The sequence below is a fragment of the Crocuta crocuta genome, unplaced genomic scaffold, assembly GCF_008692635.1.
Source record: "Crocuta crocuta isolate KB4526 unplaced genomic scaffold, BGI_CrCroc_1.0 scaffold154, whole genome shotgun sequence".
NCBI lineage: Eukaryota > Metazoa > Chordata > Mammalia > Carnivora > Hyaenidae > Crocuta > Crocuta crocuta.
In genome coordinates this window covers 5,057,582-5,078,694 of record NW_027530545.1, presented here as the reverse complement: position 1 = coordinate 5,078,694, position 21,113 = coordinate 5,057,582, and the positions used below count along the sequence as shown (strand labels likewise).

The following is a 21,113-nucleotide window of genomic DNA, read 5'->3' as shown; positions in this document are numbered from 1 at the left end:
ATGCTCTCATCATCTCCAGTAAAGAACAAAACCAAACAGCTGATCCAGGAAGTAGATAATAAAGGACAACTCCCATTTAGACAAAGACATGGTTACTTTTTTATTTGAAGGAAAAAAAAGAATGTTTTAATAAATACTGCGGAAACACTGACCAAACAAACATACAAAGTGACTTCAACATTTAAAAAAATGCAACGAAAGTTCTGCTTTATAACAGTTATAACTTATTTTCTTTTTACAATATTTAAATACAGAAAGCACTTGCCAGCTATTTTGTAATACTGCCCAAAGCATAATGCTGCATCAATCAAAGCATATTATGTTGGTAAAACGTCTGTATTTCGTGGGAAATGACTGGAATGGTATTTTCTTGCAGAGACAAAACAAAGTGCTTGTAAGACAAAGAACTGAGTGTTGTAATTACCTTAATCTCCTCTCCTGCTACAATTTAACGGGAGCACAGCTTCAACACTTCAAAAATGAAGCTTTATCACTGGAAAGAAAGCTCGTTTTTCAACAAGCGCCAACAATAAACAGGTCAGATCTGGTTTCTTCTCTGAAAGAAGCTCTAAAAGGAACTGGTCAAAAAAATATCTGTAAACTATTTTAAACGCTGATTATTTTCCTATTTTCCGTAACAACAACAGCAATCAAGTAGTGAACACCGGCCTTGGCTGAATCTGGTTAAGTGAGGAATCTGGTTAAGCAATCACTCTCTGGAAATGCCCTAGTGTCGTCAGGGCTGACATCACACACTTTTCTTCTAAGGATTCTCTAAAGTTTGGGTAAGAGGGTCCTTCTCCTAGAGATGTTCTTTTAAAGAAAGTGAAATAAACCAAGAGATCATCAGATGCTGTCGAACTTTGGAGCTTCATCCCAAAATACTAGGCCTTTTGCTTTGTACTTTTGGTAACTTAATTCCAGACAGCTTTACTCACAAACTGTGCTTTCTGCTACTCTTCCTTCATCATCTCTTCTGGTGAAAACAGTACCTACATGTTCCCCCCTTGGATCATTATATGACATCAAACCAAGACACCTCTCATTAGACTTTGCACTTTCATCAATGATGGCAAAAGAAATCACACACCCTTTTTTCTAAACAGCGCACAAAAATATTACATTGAGCAATTTACCACTTTTTAATGACAATCACAATGATGAACAGAACCATCAGACTGAATAAAACGGACACTTTTTCTTCTATTTGATCGATTTGATCTTTGTAGTGCTGGTCTGCATATCTTGCAAGACTCCAAAAGCCTTTCTTTAGAGCTATCTCGCTCAGCTATCTTCAGGAAGGCAAGATTTCAAAGCCTCGCAAACGTTTCCTCTGGATATCCCATGGGTCCTGATATAATTTCCATTTTAATGATGAGCTAGGAGGAAATTAGATCACATCCTCTAGAAAACTAAACGCTAAGGTCACAGTGCCAGTTCCCCAGCGAGGACGGTATATTAATATATACTTTTTTGTAAAGGAGATTAAAACATTTAAAAATTAAATCAAAGTAGAGATCCATGAAGAGATTGTAACAAAGAAAACAAAAAAAACGCAAGCACCATTCAGAGCGTGATTCTTCTTCTTGGAGGTCCTCTCGTTCCTCTTTATCTACCTCTAGCCCATTTGAATCTCTCTTTTTTGGCATATTTTTCAAGTCACACTTCAACACTCTTCAATGTATTCACTGTACTGCCTGTTCTACATGCCGAACCTAAGGACAGGATTCCAAAAAGATGAGCATCTTTCCAAACACCTCCTAAGCCTCCAGAATATGTGACTTTGGCTGTGCGCTTCATTCAGACTTCACCTTTTTGTTTCGTTGTTTGTGTTTTTTACACTAGACGTCCTTGTCCTCGTGAAAGAGAATGGGAGATTCACATCACAGTGCAACTCTTCGCTTTGTCTTTTCGTAAGTCCGTAGCAACTGCAGAGAGTTCTGGTCTGCTGGGCATGTGTGAGATCCGCTTTGTGGCCCTCTGTGATTTGTTCCGCTTAACGTTTTTATTTGTCTTGTTTACACATGCCAAGGTAGCCACGTGAAAAATGTCTCTGACGCTGTTTTCTGACTGTAAAGCTGAGCATTCGATGTAAGTGGCTGCTCCAATCTGTTTGGCCATATTTGCCCCCTGAGAAGCAAAAGAATGGATTGCAATCAGCAATAAGTCTTTGGGGAAGTTATAAGTGTCTTCCTAATACCGCAGGATAACAATGCATCGCAAAACGATTCAAATATGTGAGCTGTATTTTCCAAGTGTTGCTATAAAAAAACCCTCCAGTTTTTAAAATGCATTCTTTCACAATATATTGTAATAACAATATTATTTCATCAATATTTGCAGTCAAGACTCGGTCCTAAAATGTTCAATCATCATCACTCAGTAGATGGTGCTTGACTTCCCAGAGGTACGAAAGCCTGATTTTTCTTGAGTCTAAATGGTACTTAAAACTAGTCGATAGGTTGTATAGAAAATAAGGGTAAGGGGTGGAATTTAGAATCAAATTTGAAATGTATGTGATTATGTCTCAGGGCCAAAATAAACTGAGGAAATGAATAACACTGTTATGATCCTGTAACTTTGGGAATCACAAAATACAGAATTTCTAAACATGGACCAGACAACCAGTGTATGCAGTAATAAGCATGTGTGCACAAAATGACTTATTTAAGTAACTAGATTTTTATTAATTACACGTGTTAAGATAAACATGACTACGGTATTTAAAATGATGAATCCTAAGGAAAATTCTGGCTATTTCAACATGAACTGTCTTTAGAATCTGGTTGTTAAGTTTTAGGAGAAAGAAGTTCTGAAACCAATTCTTTCTAGATACTTGGGGGAAATGCCCACAGAAATGTCGACTCTCTAAAAGACAGTTTTATGGAGTGTTCTACTTTACTGGCAATGTCCCTCTTAAGTATTTTATTGTGCCACCTAGAGTAAAGTAAGATGAACTTTCTCACAGAGTATTACTGATTTGACCACATTCTCTCTTAGGTCTATTTAACTTTAAACCCAGTGAGAGTTGCAGAGATATACAAAGGGTAGGATATGACCCACTGTTTATATACTCAGTAACCAAATATCATGTGATTACTCTACTGAATGACAGAGCACTTCTCATTTTAAAAGATGTTTTCCAAACTCATCTTACTTACGCACACACACATATCCTTTTATAATCCTTATACAGTAAACTACTAAAAAAAATATTGGAACGCTTTTTGAGAGGGTCCAGCATCAAAGTACCATCAACATCTCAGCTGAACCCTGCCCCAGATCACTTTGCAGTCTTCACAGTTTGAGCTATGGGCTGTCATGAGGAGCTGGGATGCTCGATGTAAAGGCATGGGCACAAAGAATGCGAGCCCCTTCCTCCGTGTTTTCAGATGCTCTCCATCCGGACACATGACACTCACTGTGTACTTTACTCAAGGGTCTTTAACCTGGAGCTGACCACTCGTTGAGCCTTTAGAAAAGCAGCTGCTTTTTCCTTTTTTTATAATGAGTGATGCTCCACTTCTGTCATTCTTTTTGAAATCCACATTTGTACAGTGACAACATACATACCTGATCATATGACACTGGTGTCTGTCTGTGATTTGAGAGCTCTACTAATGTACTAACATCTGTCCGAAGGTCAGATTTGCAGCCAACCAGTAGCATTTTGGTGTTGGGGCAAAACTCCTGGATTTCACCTTTCCACTGAGGGTGTGGGAAGAGAGAAGAAAGATGAAAAATTAACATAGTGCCGGCATCTATATATCAACAAACAATTCTTTCACTGGCAGACGTCAGAAATGGGGACTCAAAAAGAACATTTAAAAGAAAATGTCACTTCAGATGAAGAAGCAAACTTGCTTCTATCTTTCGAGTGGATTATTAAGTTTTACTACTTTTTAAAGTGGATTCATTAAGGAACGCTTATGTATATTATTATCTCTTCCCCTCTCTGTGACTCATTACCTATCCCTCAGCAAGAGACTTGTTGAGTGGTGTCAGAGAGTAGCTTCAATAATTTCTTAATTATTGGGGTATCTCTGAAAGATAAAAGTGTCTTAGGAATAATGATATATTCTAACACATGACTGTATCTTCAGATATGTTGAGCTGGTACTTCTCAGCATGGAAGGCTGGGAATAAGGCAAAGCCAACACAAGCACAAGTATGCATTCACGAATCCCATCAAGAAAGACTGAACAGCCACCATGTGCCAAAATTTCCAATGAGATTTCAGGGACTGGAGACAATGTTAATAAACAGAATGTCCTGTCTTTAAGGAACTTCCATTCAAGTGACTGAATCAACAGTGATCATGAAATTTACAAAGGCCCATCTCTGGGCTATCAGGAAGGCCTCCGGTCCTACAGCTGTATGCCTTTGAGTTAGTTTTAAATTACATAAGTTGTTTAACATTTCAATTGAGTCCAATTTGGCTAGCTGTTTTCGTGACCTAGCAAGACTTATTAGAACCTCCAGAAATGCCTAGGAGGGAATTCCAATTGTCCTCTTAAAGGGCAAACAGCTGACTTTTTGTGGTTTCATTTCCTCAAGCTTCAGATGACCATCAGGATGGGAGTCAGGGGTTCAGAGTGTTCCCAGGAGAGCCCAGGCTCTTGGGGACAGGGGAATGGAGGGCCAAGATCAGGGACCAGGCTGGTTCGCCCAGTCCCCACACACAACTGCACATTAAGTGATCTACTAAGTACTGTGGTCATTACAGAGATGATTAAGACATAGCTGTGGAATTCACCCAAGAGCACGGGTGACAAGGTCATGTATATAATTCTAGATAAGAGGGACATCCTGCCAGAGTCTTTTAAAAGACCACTAGAGGGGACATCTCCAGATGTCGAGGTGTACTTTGGGCAGACTAAAAGGAAAAAACATGCTTTCCACAAGAGCCTAGTTATTCCGCCAACCCTCTCTTTCCCTCCTCCCTTCCTTCCAGAAATATTTAGAAGCATCTACCATTTGCTAGATGACACTGGAGTAGGAACTGCAAGATGGACTGGAAAAAAAAAAAAAGATCTATCCTGCTTTACGTCACTCTAAACTCTCTGATATTCAAGGACTTAAAGAGCCAATTAATCAAGACAAACCACCACACGGGTTATCACGATCCTTAAACTTCACACAAATGTAAAGCACATTCATTAATATCTCTAAGGCCAAAGTCACTATTCATTAGTTCTTAGAAGACAAAAGCAAAATAAAAGGAAAGCAAGGCTTTTCATCATAAATGATGCATAACCTGATACTACATCAGGTAAAAACGCCAGTAAATAAGCAATCTCTTTTATCTACAGACAAGCAGTAGATGTGTCGTTTTGCTGTTCTTCAGCTGTGTAATGACTCAGGCTTCCTTCTGCTTGTCTAGCAATCGTTTACAAGCACTGAAGACAGCAAAGGTGTATTCCTGCCCCAATCTGACAAACATTAGCATTATTTGTGTTAGATAACACACAACTCAAAATTGAAAGGAGTTAAAAAGAGCCTTTGATCTTTCAAGAAACTCTCATTTCATGAAGCTAACTAACTGTGTTTGTCATGTTTGGTAAAGAGACCGAAGTGAGGGGGGAATAAATCACCTTCAAATCCTACTTTCATAATGACATCTAAGATGAGCAGTCAAATATAACAGGAATGTAAAGTAATAAAAACAAACAAAATACAGAAACATGACTTTGCTCTCAACCATGGCCTCCATCTAAGCCTTAGTGCCTAGAGAAGAGGTGGGTGACCTACAGACGGATCTGCTTCTGAAACGTCACAGCACTCAGGCCGGGACTGAGGAAACAGTGAGTGGCTTATACGTGCTCATCCATGGACAAGCATACGTCTTCTGTGGCTAGCCAGGTGCTTTGTCTTAGGTTGGTGGAAGCCCAGGAACACGCCTCCCTCCCACTGACCTCCCTAGGGCCTATGATCTGCCCTGCAGCAGGCTCCCTTCTTCCTGACCTTCCCCTGCTTCCAGCCTAAGCTTGCTCAAGGTCCTTCTCCACCTACAGAAGCTCACAAACCTTCAGGGACCAGGTGTGTGATCTGCAGCATGCTTACAACGACTGCTTTTATCACTCTCTGACATCTATCGGATCACAATTCACCTTGTCTAATGTCTGAAAACACACCTTCTCCACTCCTCCTTTAACAGTACTATTTCTAATAAATAACATCATAACCGAAGCACAGCTTCTTTATTAAAACAGCTATTATTATGTTCATATCAATATCTGAACTGAGGTCAAAAGGAAACCTGTAAATTCAGGCACAATCTATAGGAGAAATGAAGGATAGAAAAAAGAAACACATGCTTGAGAGTAATCAAATATTAATTTTTTTGGCTGCACCATTTCCACCCAAAGGATAAAGACAGAGGCTCTTTAAAGGGCATCTACTTTCTTTAAAATGAAAGAAAATTTTAAGCAGGTTCATCTTCAAAACTTGTGACACATGTGTGTAGAAACGCTGTTGTAGTATGAGAGCACTGTTTACAATGTTTTAATGACAAAATATACAGCGAGGCATTAACCAGCGCGTTGGAGCTCCCCAGCCAACCTTCTGTTTGTGTTTTACACATGGGCCAGCCCACACTGTGCCATCGTCTCCAGCACTTGCCTTTTTTAGGACACTGTCCAGAGTCTCTGGTCTACTGATGTCAAAGCAAATCAGCACAGCATCTGAATCTGGGTAAGAGAGAGGCCGGACGTTGTCATAGTAAGGAGAACCTGAGAAGAAACAAAAAACACACATTTTCAGATAAAAAATCCCATTTATCTGTCATCTATTAACTCTACCCTTTTGAGTTAAACCCCTTGAATATCACATGGCTCCATTCAAGAATTCCTTCTCAAATTCTCAGACAAGAATGCAAACAACCAACAGCCCAGTGGTAATATATTCATTTCTACCAGAAGATAAGGAAGCCTCACTGGCCTCTGTCTTAAATTCAAGGGGAGGAGCAAGGACCTTAAGCAGAAATCTGTATGGTTCCGGGTCCCCGAAGGCACCTGGGTGAAGTACAGAGCAGAAGCATCAGGAGTCAGGTGGCCTGGTGGGCAAATCCACCTCCATCACTGAAGGAGGGAGGCAAGGTAGATATAAACTCTGTGTCTCTGATTCTTCATCCTAAAATGAAGATGACAACAATACCTACACCTGAGATTTAATGAACTCGGCCAGTGACTGGCAGGTAGTAAGGGACTGATGAGTCTTAACTATGGTTATGGTTGTATTGCTATTACAAGCTGAGTGGTAGCAAGCACCATAAATGTAGCTACTTCTTGGGAAAGAGACAAGAACTCAAGATCTCTGATGGGACGAGTGGGGGAGGAAGGGAAGGGTCAGCTTTGAAAAGAGCACTGTAGTAAACACAGAGTCACCCCATCTCAAAGTTACATGCTTGGATAAGCCATTGATTTGTGACCTTGCTTACTTACACTTACCCCCAAACCCTATGTGGACTCTCTGTTGTAACTAAAGAATGTAATAAATGCCATATGGGTCATGTCACTCACTTTTCTACACAGTTCCATCTCTGAGACTGACACTGGGGCATGACGCAAGGGTCTCAGCCTGAGTTACATCCAGGGTACCCAAAAGATTGAAGTTACCAGCCAATTCACTTAACTACAGAAATGTCTCATCGTTTAGAAAATTTCTGTTTCTTTTAGAATCCCAAACGATGTGCAATTACATGAAGTCAGTTATTATACAATGGTGTGACTATAAAGTTAAATACAGCTCGCCAACGTTATTTATTTGTTTTTAATCATTTTCAGTATACTAACATCTTATACGCATAGCCTGAAAAATCATTTTATATATGTAGGTACTTGACTCCAGAGGAGAGAAAAGAAAATCTAAGCTACTAAAGGTTTTTGAAACCCAATTTCATTTTGACATCACCTTCCATGACTAGCAGAAAAACGTGACATGTTGTCCCCTGATAAATCAAAACCTCGATAGTCAAAGTCAGGAGGAGAGAAATACTATAAAGAAGCTTTTAAAATAATCTTTTACAATTCTATCAAAACAACCTTCTTCAGGAGGCTGCTTCTGAGACCTAGAAGTTACTGTGCTTAGGGTGCATCTAGCATTCACTGTGCAACCCCAGGAACTCTGTGGCCTTTTCGATAGCTGCTTTCGGGACGGACAGGGGACAACTTCAAGACAGCTGTGTCTACAAGCAAGGAATAAGGGAACATTCTAGGAACCAAGAAGAAATCTAAACCAGAACTTTTCACCAGCTACAGTAGCTTCCTATACACATCTAGAATCAGGACTCTGGTGTTACAGAGACTGACAACTGAAAGACATTTTTCTAAAGCTTAAAGGGTTTAGAGTTAAAAAAAAAAATCAAATCCTTTTAAATATTCCAGGCATACTGGAACGGCGCTGTCTCTGAAAACAAGTTGTGACTGCTTTTTCAGCCACTAGAAGAAATTTAAGGTCAAGAGAATAATTCACAAGCAGCTCACTAATGTAAACATTTTTGAGAGGCATCAGAAATGAGATGGCTTATCACTGTTTGTAGGGATAATGGTTATTTCTGTATTTGTCCCAGGAAGTTCAGCTGCAACCTCTCTCATTTCTGTGTCCAAAGTCTAACTTTGACTCAGCTTCTTCTGTAAACAGTTTGGAAATCTTTTTCCGAGGGCACAGTCAGAAAATTCCAGATCACAGAGCGGAAATACAAATACCAGACATGTACATGAAGACTTCCTCTGCTCTTCCAAGTTAGTAAGATATGACATGACCCCAAATTCATAGAGTACAGCTTCGACAATTCTGACGGCCAGGACCCTAACTGGGCCTCCGAGGTCTTTCTTAGAAATCACTCACATACAAAAGACAACTATCTCACTGTGGCTACTTTCCAGCCTCAATCAGGCCAACTGGAATTGGATGAAAGGCTTATCCAGGTGCCTTCAGAACATGACCTATGACTGGATGAGAGTCTTCTGCATAACAGAGAGTGCTTGGATCTCCCGGTACTAAGAGTACTCGCCTTAACAATGGAGACTATCTTTCCCAAATACAAACTTTAGGAAAGACAACCGGAGGATTACAAAGGTGCTAAAATAGAATAACACCAGGACTACCAGTAAATTCCAGAGGAATGGTTTCAGCATGTAGGTCATCAGGTGACTGCGGAGAATACTCCTCCCTCCCTTTGAGTCCTGGGTTCCCCTCCCCCACCCATTTTTAAGGCCAGGAAGAGGATCTGGCTTTCTCTACAGCCCTCAGTCAAGGCTGGAAACTCTTGCTCACTACTTTCAAATGAGCTGCCTTCTGTGCTTGGTGGGTATACCCGCATATCTGCAAAACAGAGAAGGCAGCCTGGCTGGAAAAGGAAAGAGTTTGCAACTGAAAACAAATTCTTATGGAGGTTTGTTGCTGCTTTTGTTTTTATTTGGTTTAATATTGTGACTGAAAAGACATATTGTATGTAAAGGTTCATGGGAAGTAAAGCTCCTTGCTGGATGAGCTTGAACGGTAATTTTAAAGAACTTTAACAAGACCTAATTAGGAATGATAGTTTGATCCTGTCTTACTACTTTTGCTAATGAACGGGTACTTTTAGATCAACAAGTGTGCAAAGGTGGTAATAAAACTGATCCTCATGCTTATTACTTATCGGTGTAATTTGTCCAACCACTAACTACAAGAGTAATTTGGCATTAAAAATAAAAAGGCCATTTGTTCATTATATTTTTGCTAGGGTAAGGTTAGAACTTTTTCTGGATAGAAAAATCTGTATTGTTATGTGGGAGAGAAAAAAAAAAGACAAAAGACAATATAGAATTATAAGAGAATTGTTCCACCAGGAAAAATCTGGCAATTCATCAGCAAAGCAGGACCTTCAGTTAAAAAAAAAAAAAAAATCCTGTGTGATTTGACAATGTTCACTCTGTGTTTAAGCACTTTGCATTCTTCCCTCTTCTTCCCTATCTATGAAGTCCCCGCTAGGACACAAAGGAAGTAAGAAAAGCAAAGCTGAAGAGTGCAGGGTGTAATCACTGGCATCCGGGGGATAACTCACCAGCCAAGGAGAAATGAAGAGGAATTCCTGGAATGTCCCTGTGAAATGACAAGCAACTTGGAGAGGCAGAAGTGACACCAAAGTGAGGAGCAGAAAACACACTGATGAAACGGACAGTATCTGCCTCTGACTCCTCCATCCCTCCAGAAAAGTCTTAAAACATTCTGTTAAGCCAAACAGCGAAAAAAAAAAAAAACAAAAACCCAAAAACAACAACAACAACAACAAACACTTCTATAGATTTAAAAGATGCATGTGAAAAGCTTCCAGGGTGAGTGTAGAACCGAACACAGTACACGGAAGAGCGCCAATCATGTAGTCAAGTATTGAACTAGAATGGCCGTACGTGGTAGGTACTGAGGTACATATGGTAGGTACTCGAGTATCCAAGAATGTTCTCAGGCCTAATTCAGTTACTCTAAGCTTTGCTTGTCAAATACAACTCGTTCTCAGCATGTGGAATAGCCTCCATGCATATGAGAATTCCCATATGCTGTATGCCTCTTACACTATATGAAACTCTTAAGCGCATGGCACCATTCCAAAGTCCCTTCTAATTCCCTATCAGACTATCAAAGGGAAAACTCCAGGAAACTCTATGTTGTAAAGAAACAACTATGGCACATGTGCAAAAAGTGCCCATCCCCTCCCCCCCATATAGTCAGAGGGCTTTGCTCTGGGTGAACTGGAAAAAGTTCATGTTTGGGGTTCTCGGAGTTCTTCAAGTTTGGCAAACATCAGCAAAGTTCCTAAAAGGTTTTTGAAACTTCAGGTCTAACCATCTTTGTCTTCAGGATCATTAATTCTGGGTGACGGCATTTATTTCCAGCTCAAGAACAGTCACCAAATGCCTCACCCAGAAACTAATTCTGAAGACACATACCTGCTTGCTTAAGTCATCCTTGCACAAAGATAGAACATACCATATATGTACATAATTAAATGTACATGTAAGAAGATTCGTGCCCAAAAGGGAGGCTTTATGGAACCTTTTGCAAAACCAGTTCAAACACTGAGGCTTTACAGGAGCTTGAGAACTGCAAACCTTTCTAGTTGAATATTTCATAACTGAAATACTCCTTTCCTTAAACCTGAACCTGAAAAGCTTCCCCTCTTCCCAAAAAGAAATCCCTACCAACCACAGTAAAATGAGGAATGTGTATAATTTTGGCAGAGAAAACATATTAACTTTTGGTATTTTTAGTGACTAGCAAGAGAACATCTGTACCAAACAGCAGCTGCCATGCGAACCTCTACGATCTGCCCAATTATTACCAGATTCCATTTCCTCATGCCATCTACAATCAGAGTGAAAGCTTCAAGTCAGCAATAATCTCAAGAATGTGAATCAAGTCTGGGCAGAACTTTTGTGTCTGGCTCAGTACTAGACTCTGCTGAATTCATCTTCCCAAGTAGTCTGGAGGATAAGACTCATGCATGTAAAAACGTAGCAAGCATTCCCAGAGAGGCTATTTCCTTTATTTCTTTATAGATTCAGATTAATAGGACTTATGAACAGACTTGATGAAAATGTGAGGGCATTTCTGTGTTGCTATAAAAATACAAGCAATGTTCTCAATTTCTGGGGGCAATGCAGCTATATAGTTGGAGAGGAGGTCAAAGAGGTAGAAAGGATTGCTACTTTTGAGCTTTACATAAAGCTTTAGATTAAACTTTAAACTCTTAATCTTATTGAGATACTTAAAAATAGAAGAATAAAAATGATTTACATAAAGTGGAACCATGGTAGGTCTTGTGGGATAAGAGTAGACAGACATTTTTAAAAAATTACATTATATTCTGTAATAGATTGAAGATTTTGTATTTTATATTATACGTAAGTGTCTGAGTCCTTGGAGGAGAGGCCCATGAGTAAATTCACCTTGCCGCATGCTATGTCTTCAGGTTCATTTTTTTTTTTAAATTTTTTTTTAAATGTTTTATTTATTTCTAGGAGAGAGAGAGAGACAGCGTGAGCAGGGGAGGGTCAGAGAGACAGGGAGTCAGAGACTGAAACAGGCTCCAGGCTCTGAGCTGGCAGCCAGCACAGAGCCCGACGCGGGGCTCGAACCCATGAACCGCGAGATCATGACCCAAGCGAAAGTCGGACGCTTAACCGACTAAGCCACCCAGGCGCCCCCTTCAAGTTCATTTTTTAAAACCAATGTCTATAACACTCCATGTCAATGAAACTTTTGTTTGGTCAAGAGAGTCTTTGAATAAAGTTGCCCATATATAGTAACTGAGAAGATGTTTAAAGGGCATCAGGGGCGCCTGGGTGGCTCAGTCTGTTAAGCATCAGATTCTCGATTTCAGATCAGGTCATGATCTCACAGTTCGTGAGATCAAACTGTGAGGTCAAGCCCCCAGGTCGGGTTCTGTGTTGACAGTGCAGAGCCTGTTTGGTATTCTCTCCTTCCCTCTCTATCTCTGCACCTCCCCTGCTCACATCTGTGAATGCATGCTCCCTCTTTCAATAAATAAACATTTTTTAAGCAAGTAAAAAAATAAAGGGCATCAGAAAATGGCTAAAGTACTACCAATTCATTTGGCATAGCCACCAGTCACCATGAGCTAATTGGAGAAACGATTGGTCCTTTGTGTCATATCCCCATGTGGGAAATGGATTAATGAGGAAATATCTGGCTACTTCAGGTGGCGTCAGAATAACTAAACTATACACCTCACTGAAATGTGCAACTTAGCAAGAAACAAGATTGGGAGGAAAGACCCAAACCAGACTAAATGAGATTTAAATAAAGGTCTAGAGATAGATATGGACTTAGAAAGAGAATTTATGCCTTTTTTAAATACATAGTGGACAAATCTCCAAACGTAGTTTTATATATTGCTTATTAGAAATCATCATACAAATTCAGAGCTCTCTGTTTTCCCTTAATCTGCATTTTGTACAGAGTTTCAGGGTGAAAACTGCATTGAGCTTGGTTTTAAAACTCTAAGCTAGTAGGGATCATTACCCCCTTAGGATCTAACTGGTTTTCTGCGATTTTTCCCTTGATATTCACATCACAAGTTCTCATGCTTCTTTGGCTCCTTTCTAAATTCTTTCTTTCTCCCTTTCTCTCACGAGGTCAAGTGAGAATTTTTCAACTTTCAGAATCTTGTTTTCACTGATAGCCCTTAAATGTAGGCATGTTTCCAAGTGGGAGGGATGTTAAAGACTTCTTAACTTAAGGACTGAGTCAACTTCTAGAGATAAGAATGGAATTGTGGTGGGCCTCAGTGAAAAGGAGTGAGAATGAGTCAGGGGGCTTGGGCTGGCCCCATGATGGCCTTCAATTATTCTTTGGATCTTCTTCCTGGGAGGTGAATCTAGCTTTTGAGCCTCTGGACTCGCCCTCCTATAAACAAGGGCTACAGTCAGTACCAAGGAGGAGGCCATGACTACCTTGTGGGCAGGAACTGCTTTACAATATCCCCTTCCCTGTTCCCAGAGCCTCTAGTGGAATGCCTGCACACAGAATACCCTAAAAAGCCATTTACTGGTTTTATAATCATTTCTATAAGTCTTGCCTTGCTATGTTAATTTACATGTTAAATCACAAAAAAGGGACCAATGAACTATTTATTTTGAACCTGTTTTCTGAACTAAGTACATACTCATCCCCAACACTGCTCCAACCCTTCTATCTCTGTTAAGCACTATTTCAGTACAGTGCTTGTCACAAAGACCATTCTTCAAATGTGATGTATAAGGTACAAATACAATATGCATTGATTTATGTTTGTAGAGGAGTATGTCCTCAAAGTCAGGTCAGGAGTCATTAACATGTTTCTTTCTTCCCTTTTCCTTTAGTTATAAAAATTAAAGAATACTACATTCTCTGCTAATTTGCTAAAAACGAATACAGGAAGTGCTAACTTTAGCACTCATGGACTAAAAGCAGCTTTTGAATCATGACAAGATTCAAAAGAGTGTTCATGAGACAATGGCATAGTTATTGTGGGGGAATTTTAGCAGCTGAATTGAGTATTTTATGACTAATAATATGCCTTAAATAAAGTGTACATTAACGTGTGTTGGTTAAAAGCTGGCACGAACGATTATTACTCCCTAAATCACATATGCTGAAATTACACTGCAATCAAATCACTTAGGAAAAGATATGGTGATCCTCAAATGGCTAAGTTTCTATTATTAGTAGGCATTTGGCTTCATGCTACAAATTGCCTCTGTGTTTGGCAAATGTGGCACATTCTGATATTAGAACATTCACATTCAAGATATTAGAACGACTTTGGTCTTACCCCTTCAAAATGTTGAAACTGTTACCCATTGTTTTGCAGAAAACTCACGAGTGAATCTGAGAATCATTCAGAGCATTTCTGCAACTATAACACAAATACTCATCAATGAAAAGGGAATATTTCTCATTAAAAATCAAGATAGGATGAATCGGCATCCAAAGACTACCTTTAAACAACCCCCCTTTTAGAGGAACTTACAGTGGCATTATTTAACAGGCTTTGTTTACTGGAGGGGGCGGGCCTGGAATAACTTCAAGCAGCTGGCAAATTGCCATCTGCGGTTGCTCTAATTGGTGTGTGCACTGAGGGGGGAGGAGGGAGTGTTTCCTACCTGAGGAGGGTGTGAAGGATGCATCAGCACTAGCGATGGCTGACAAGGGAAACACACTGCAACCAGGTGCAACAGTGGACTTGAGTTCAAGAACCTGACAACATGAGCTCACCGTAGGTTGAATTTGAGCTACATTAGGCAGGGGGAGCTTCCTTCTCCCCACTCCCCGCAGGGCTCTGTGACTCTTAGGAGCAGGACTATATATTAATACTGCATCTCTCTAAGGCCTAACAGAAGGCCTGCTCATGGTGGGTATGGAAAAGAAGAAGCGAGGAAGGGATGGAAGGAGGAAGAGGGACAGAGAGACAGAGAGAGAGAAAGGTGAGGGGGGTGGTATGGAAAGAACTGTTAGGTTAATGTGCCTCAAAAAGTGGTAATGAATTCTCTTCGCTTGGTGCAAAGAGGCCCCACATATTCTAATTCCTTTTGATGTTCTTTCCTCTACCCAAATTGACACTTTTGCCTATGCATAATTCCATGACTGCTGGGCGGGGGAAGAAGGCCCCTTATGAGAAGCTGTCCAAGTACAGAAGCCAGCAAAGAGAACTGCTTCTGTCTCCTGAATATCTGCCCTCTGCTAAGAGGCTAAACAAGATGTGGATGCTATGCAAAGGGTGTTTAAGCCATCTCTCTTCCCACCTAACAGAAGTTAGGTATACCTCATTATTCCTATTAATTTTTAACTTTCACTAAGTTCCGGAAGGGGGAAAAATCTGACATTTAGGACTTTAGAGTCTTTGGCTTGAATGTTCTCTCCAGAGTTAAACTGACAGCAGTTGGAAAAAATAAATGTATCGGAATGCAACAGGCATATGCAATTATTTTCACAACCTGAACTAAACAAATGTCCTCGTGGGTAAAGAAAATGTCAAATATGTGTCCAAAAATAATTCTGTTTGCAAAGTTGTTATGAAAACCTTGAGATGAAATTAAAAAATGTTTGGTATTTGATAGGATGACCTGCTGACGCAGTGGCTCTCACTAGATGTCTTTCACTCATGAATGATAAACCATTTTGGGTGCAAACAATCTATTTCGTAGAACTTGACCAGTACTTGGTGGCCATGCTTAATTAACATTTCACTTCACAGACAACATAATAGGATTCTAAATCACACTCTTGTCCCTTTTTTTTCCATTTGTATAAGTCCAAATTCTGACTAAGATTTCATTACTGGTTAATTCTGCAGTGTGATGTTTTCTTAATCACAGTTTATTCAAATCTTTATATTTGAGTTAAACATGCATAGTTTTTGTTTCGTTAAATAAAAATACATGTGATTATTGCATTACAGACTTCATTTCAGGTGATTATCTTTAATCTGATGAAAGGCAGTGTTTATAAAGTTGCCATTCTTTGCGCACAGGTAATTCAGTGGTAATGAATGTCAGGGAATCTTATCTCCTTGGAAACTATGCATATGATTATTCAGTTGTTCATTTAACAGATTTTCCTGGGTGACTACTGTGTGCAAGGCATGATGCTACGTGTTTAGCATCACTATCAGGTGTACAGACTATCAGGTTTGGATTAAACAGTTTAAGGATATCTGAAGTGCTATTTATCTGCACATGTGAAGCACAGCCTCAACTATAAACTGACCACATTTTGTTTGTTTTTTGGATTTGAAAAAACAATGTGCCTTTTCTCCCCTTAAAAAAAAAAGTCACTTTAGCCCTTTGGTACCTAATCTAAAATCTCCATTGGTGGTCCTGTGACTCATGGGGCATAACACAGGGGAGGCATACCCCAGCATTCCTGTAAGTAAGCCCAGCCACGCCTCCTCCCTACCCAAATGAGCCTCCATCCTAACTCCATTAGGGAGCAGTGGCTCTGTTCTGAAGCTAGCTTGCTCTGTAGGTGTGAAAACCCCAGCAAGGGGTGCCAGATCCACTGAGACTAAGAGCTGAAGGCAACCAACATCCTGGGAAACAAAAAGACCTGCCTGTCTGGTGTACTAAGGCCAAGAAGTACAGTGCTGGGAGCAATCCTGTTCATTGTCTGGCTCTGTATCTTTTCAGATGATGAAATGAAACTCGGGGAGGTAGAAATTTGCACACAGAAAGCCCTGGTAACCAGTAGCTAAGCTCTAAATACAGGTTTTTATCGACGACAGGATCAGGTTTACAGATCCCATGCCTAAATAATTCTTATCATGCATGAGGTCCACACAGATTAGGGGAGGGTAAGTACCGATGCTAATTACTGGTACCATACCAGCTGTACCGCACTCTAGGCATAACAAATATCATGATATGGTGGGAATTAGAGCCTATTAAATACTAGGCTATGTAATAATTCCGATAATAGGAACTACTGAAATAAGAAAACATTGCAATTCTATCAACACCTTCCCCATAGTAGTGATACTGTGTGCACACCCCGATACAGAACAGGGTGAGGTTCTATTTCTGCTGCCCTTGGCCAAGCTCGAGGAAGAGCCTGACTCTCCAAGGGGAAACAGAATCCGTGCCTCTCACTGCAACACTAGGAGCATCTGGCATCTGGCCGTGAGAGGCGCTGGCGCGAGACTTCTTTGCCTTTGTGCAAGGGCTGCCTCCGGCCACCCTGTCAGTCTGGTATCTTCCTTAGGCTCTTTAATCTCCTGAGTCTCTCGGAGACTCCAGAGATGAAAAACGAGGGCTGCGTGAAGCTCGCATAGTCCAGGGGCACCTCTGCGAGGCCACTCCTAGCTGGGCGCAGGTCCACCTCCGGGCCTCCCTGCCTGATGGCAGCGCTTGCGTGTTGGCACTTGCGCGCTCCTCCAAGCTAGTTTCACCCGGGATTTGGCTCGGTTTGCCCGCAGCAGCCCAATTCTCCGCTAACCTCCCAGACCCAAGCACAGGAGCCTTCTCCCGCCCTTCCCGGTGGCTCCTCCTCCAGAAGTGACACCCTTCTGGGAAAGGGGACTCCTCCCTTCCACCCCCCACCCCCGCCCAGCACTGCGAGGGGTGGGGGAGTGGGCGGGAACCGGTGCCAGCCGGTGATTCCAGGTGGTGCCTCCCGCCCTCCCCGAGCTTGGCCCAGCCCAAACCCCTAGTAGCCGGGCGCTGGGAGCCTCCCCGCCGCGGGGTACCCGGCCCTCTCTACCACCGCGCGGCCAGATAGGTGGGTGGGCGCGTAGGAGGCGATAACCCGGCCTTGAACCCCAGACCCTTGAAAATAATTTACCACGAAGCCAATAATTCAACTGGACAGGAGGGTCAAGGGCAAATTGTGCCGCCCGCGGCCTTGTAGGCTGGCAGAGGGTGATGCAATGGGGGTCAGGAAGAAAGGGCGAGGGCCGCGGGTGGGGGGTAGGTGCGTGTGGCGGCGTGATCAGCGGGGGCCAGCTGGGGTTGTGGGTCTACAGATTCGCACCGAGGCTACGCGGCTGGCCGGGGGCAGGAGACTAGGGCCGCTCGGCCCGGTATCGCCCGCGCCACCAGCGCATTCCTGGCTGCAGGCGTCACGAGCGCCGCGGTTGCTCGCGCTCACGTTACTCTCGNCCCCGCGCGGCCCCCCCCGCCTCTCCGACAGCCTTCGGGTTAGATCCCGGAGGGGCGCCCGCTACAAGCCTGGTATTTCGGGGCGTCGCACGCATCTCCCCAATACCGGGCCACCTTGGCCGCCCACAGGCAACTCCGGCATGACACCCACACCTCCGGCCAGCGGCTCNTTGTCGCCCCCCCACCTCTCCCCAGAGGGGACAAGATTTTCACCCAGCAGGGACTGCGGGAATCCCACGGAAGAGGCAAATTTAACCCAGGGGCGCCGAGTGCGCTGGTGGTGCGCGGTTGTGTGCTTGGCAGTGAGCCACACGCGGCGTCCCGAGACCCGCCACGCGCCCTGGAGCTGCTGGAAACCCGCCCCAAGCGCCACGCGGTCCGAGGACTCTCTTACCCGAAGTGTCCCACAGGCTCAATTCTATTCTTTGTGTGTCGATTTCAAAACTGGCCGTGTAATTCTCAAATACTGTAGGGACGTAATTCTGGACAAAATGGACAGAGGAAGGAAAGAGGGCAAAGAGATTATCCAAAATGCACGACACCCGCAGAACACCCTCTGAAAATCGCTTCCTCACTCCCCAATTAAAAATTTACACACACACACACATCGCACACGCCAAATCACACACTAAACACGCAGACCCTTTCCGAAACCCCTGACTCACCACCCGCACCACCCTGCTTTCCAAGACCTGAGGATCCAAACCTCCCAACCCGGGGTTCCGCACACATGACCGAACAAGTTTCAGGAGCTAATAGCAGAATGTGAAGATGCGTCCCCTACACGCTTCCAGCTCACTTTCCCTTTCCAGGCAGTCTAACCAGGGGAAAAGTAGTAAAAAAAGACTGCTTGAAAGAAGAAAATCGGGTGAAGGAGGAAAAGCAAGCAGAAGCCCAACCCAGGACGGAGGGGCTCCCGAGGGCCGACCCCCTCCTCCAAGCCTCGGCCGGTCACACTCACCTCGGGGAAGCAGTCTTTGGCGAAGACATGCAGCAGCGCAGTTTTCCCACACTGACTGTCTCCCACTACTACTATCTTGCATTTCACGTTCTGATTAGGATCCATGATAGATTTACTAGATAATTTCTGGCTGGCTCTTCTCTCCTTCATTGATCTTGCCTTATTTTCTCTTGGAACAGGAATTTTCTCTTAAGAGGAAAAAAATATATATTTCTCTCTCTATAAAAAACAGATATAAAAATAAAACGCAAAGCTGGTGGGAACTCCTGAAGCGCACCGCAGACGAGGGCCTGAGGAGCAGGCTCCTTACTCGCCACCAACAAGTTTTATGCCTGACTCCACACCGCGCTTCTCAAGTCCAATTCCGATCCGACTGCTTTGTTTCACGCTCTCTGCGCGGCTTTATACGCCCGGCCTTCCAATCCTCTTTCTCAATGAGAGAAGGAAACTGATCTGCCTCCTCCCCTTTTATGGAGCCTGGGAGCAAGCGCCGTCTAGTTACTCGCGGAAAATGTAAACAGTGCGCCCTCTAGGGTGACCGTGCGGGATCAATTTCCATACTAAGTCTAGGGCAACTCGGAGATCCCAGCCTTGCTCTGCTGATGGATAGGATGGTACAAGTCCAGAAGGAGGTGGGAAATGGGATATCTGTGCGTATTGATTTTTATTAAGATTCCTTTAAAAACGTTTTCGTAGGGGCTGCTTTCCATAAGCCTCATGAACATTGATGAAAGCAAAACCATTTCTCACCCAAGTTGAAACATAGTTTAAAAACATAAGAGCAAATCTTGGGTTGGGAAGGGTTAAGTGGTTGTATTTTTTTTTTTTAAAAGAAAGAAATGGTTTGTATCACGTATATAGGCCATGGAACAATAACTAAGCCAGGCTATTTCAGATGCGGGAACTAGCTTCTCTGGGTCACAGCAACACCCTGGTTTCTGAAAGCTGTCAGTTTCAGTCACTCAGGAGGAGGCAGAAAGGTTTGGGGGAGTGGGTAGAAGAGGTGGAAGCAGAGAAAAAAGGAAAGCAGAAGATGCTTCTAACTCAGTGCAAAAGCATTAGAATCTCAGCCCTACTACACTGGGGACGGAAATACACAAGGCAGCCGTTGCCCCTTTTGCAGTAGGAGGGATTCTGATCCTGCCCTTATTTCCTCTCTCTGTAGCTTCCCCTTCCTTAGAATTAAAGCAACTTCAGCTGTACCCAGAAAACACAAATACGCTTAGTTGGAAAATGCAAGTAAAACTTTCCCTTCCCTCTCTACCTCTTCTTTACATCCACCCTTCTACCCACCCACCCCAAAAGTCTAAAAGAGTAAAAATGGCCACGCATTTGTTCTTTTTTTCCTATCAGAAGCCCTTCTTTTCTCATCTTCATCTTCTGAGCTTCAAATGGAAAGATTTCTACTATTACATTTTAGTAAGGACAGGGGAACCTGGTGGCTCAGTCAATTAAGTGCTCTGACTCTTGATTTCCATTCAGGTCATGATCTTATGATGTTGAACCCCACTTTGGGCTCAGTGCTGGGCATGGAGCCTGCCTAAGATTCTCTCTCTCCCTCTCCCTCTTCCCCTTTCCCATGTTTTCTCCCCTTTCCCCAAATTGTAGTAAGGACATTGGCTAAACATCTCATAGGTACCCTTATGGAGACTTCTAGACTTATAAATGAGAAGGTGAGGTGAAAATCCACAGCATTCAGTATGCAGAGTGACAAGGCATACTGAAAGGGGGTTAAAAGCACAAATGTAAGTATTGGAGGCTAAGACCATGGAGCCTCATGGGTCCAAGGATGGTCTAGTCTTCCTTTCAGAGCTGAGAAAACGGTGCTCTAACCCGCAGCCTGTGGGTCTGTGTTTACATACATGCTGGGCTGACCCACAGAGAAAGGGATAGCTGGCCCTAATCAGGTTCCCAAAACAGCATTGGCCAAAGATTCCTCTGCAGAACTTTAGTTCTTCTCACAAAAAGTGTCCTGTGTCCCAATAAGTAATGGAGACATTGTGCCCATACCACCC

At 42.6% G+C, this 21,113-nt stretch overlaps 1 protein-coding gene across 1 annotated transcript; it reads right to left on the bottom strand.

The window, feature by feature from the left end:
* Positions 1 to 96: 96 nt before the first annotated feature.
* On the bottom strand, positions 97 to 19,487 carry RND3 (Rho family GTPase 3). The gene is made up of 5 exons (XM_077767780.1): positions 19,099 to 19,487; positions 18,532 to 18,619; positions 6,622 to 6,731; positions 3,574 to 3,708; positions 97 to 2,130 (listed from the first exon to the last, which is right to left on the bottom strand). The coding sequence occupies exons 1-5, from the start codon at positions 19,246 to 19,248 to the stop codon at positions 1,879 to 1,881; spliced, it is 735 nt and encodes a 244-aa protein (XP_077623906.1). The 5' UTR covers positions 19,249 to 19,487; the 3' UTR covers positions 97 to 1,878.
* Between the last annotated feature and the right edge of the window lie 1,626 nt (positions 19,488 to 21,113).

Excerpts from the sequence above, each read along its gene's own strand:
- RND3 (XM_077767780.1), bottom strand. The coding sequence starts at position 19,248 with ATGAAGGAGAGAAGAGCCAGCCAGAAATTATCTAGTAAATCTATCATG. Across the intron at positions 18,620-19,098 it reads CCAAAGACTGCTTCCCCGAG|AATTACGTCCCTACAGTATT; the intron begins GTGAGTGTGACC and ends CATTTTGTCCAG. Across the intron at positions 3,709-6,621 it reads TGGACAGTGTCCTAAAAAAG|TGGAAAGGTGAAATCCAGGA; the intron begins GCAAGTGCTGGA and ends CCACACCCTCAG.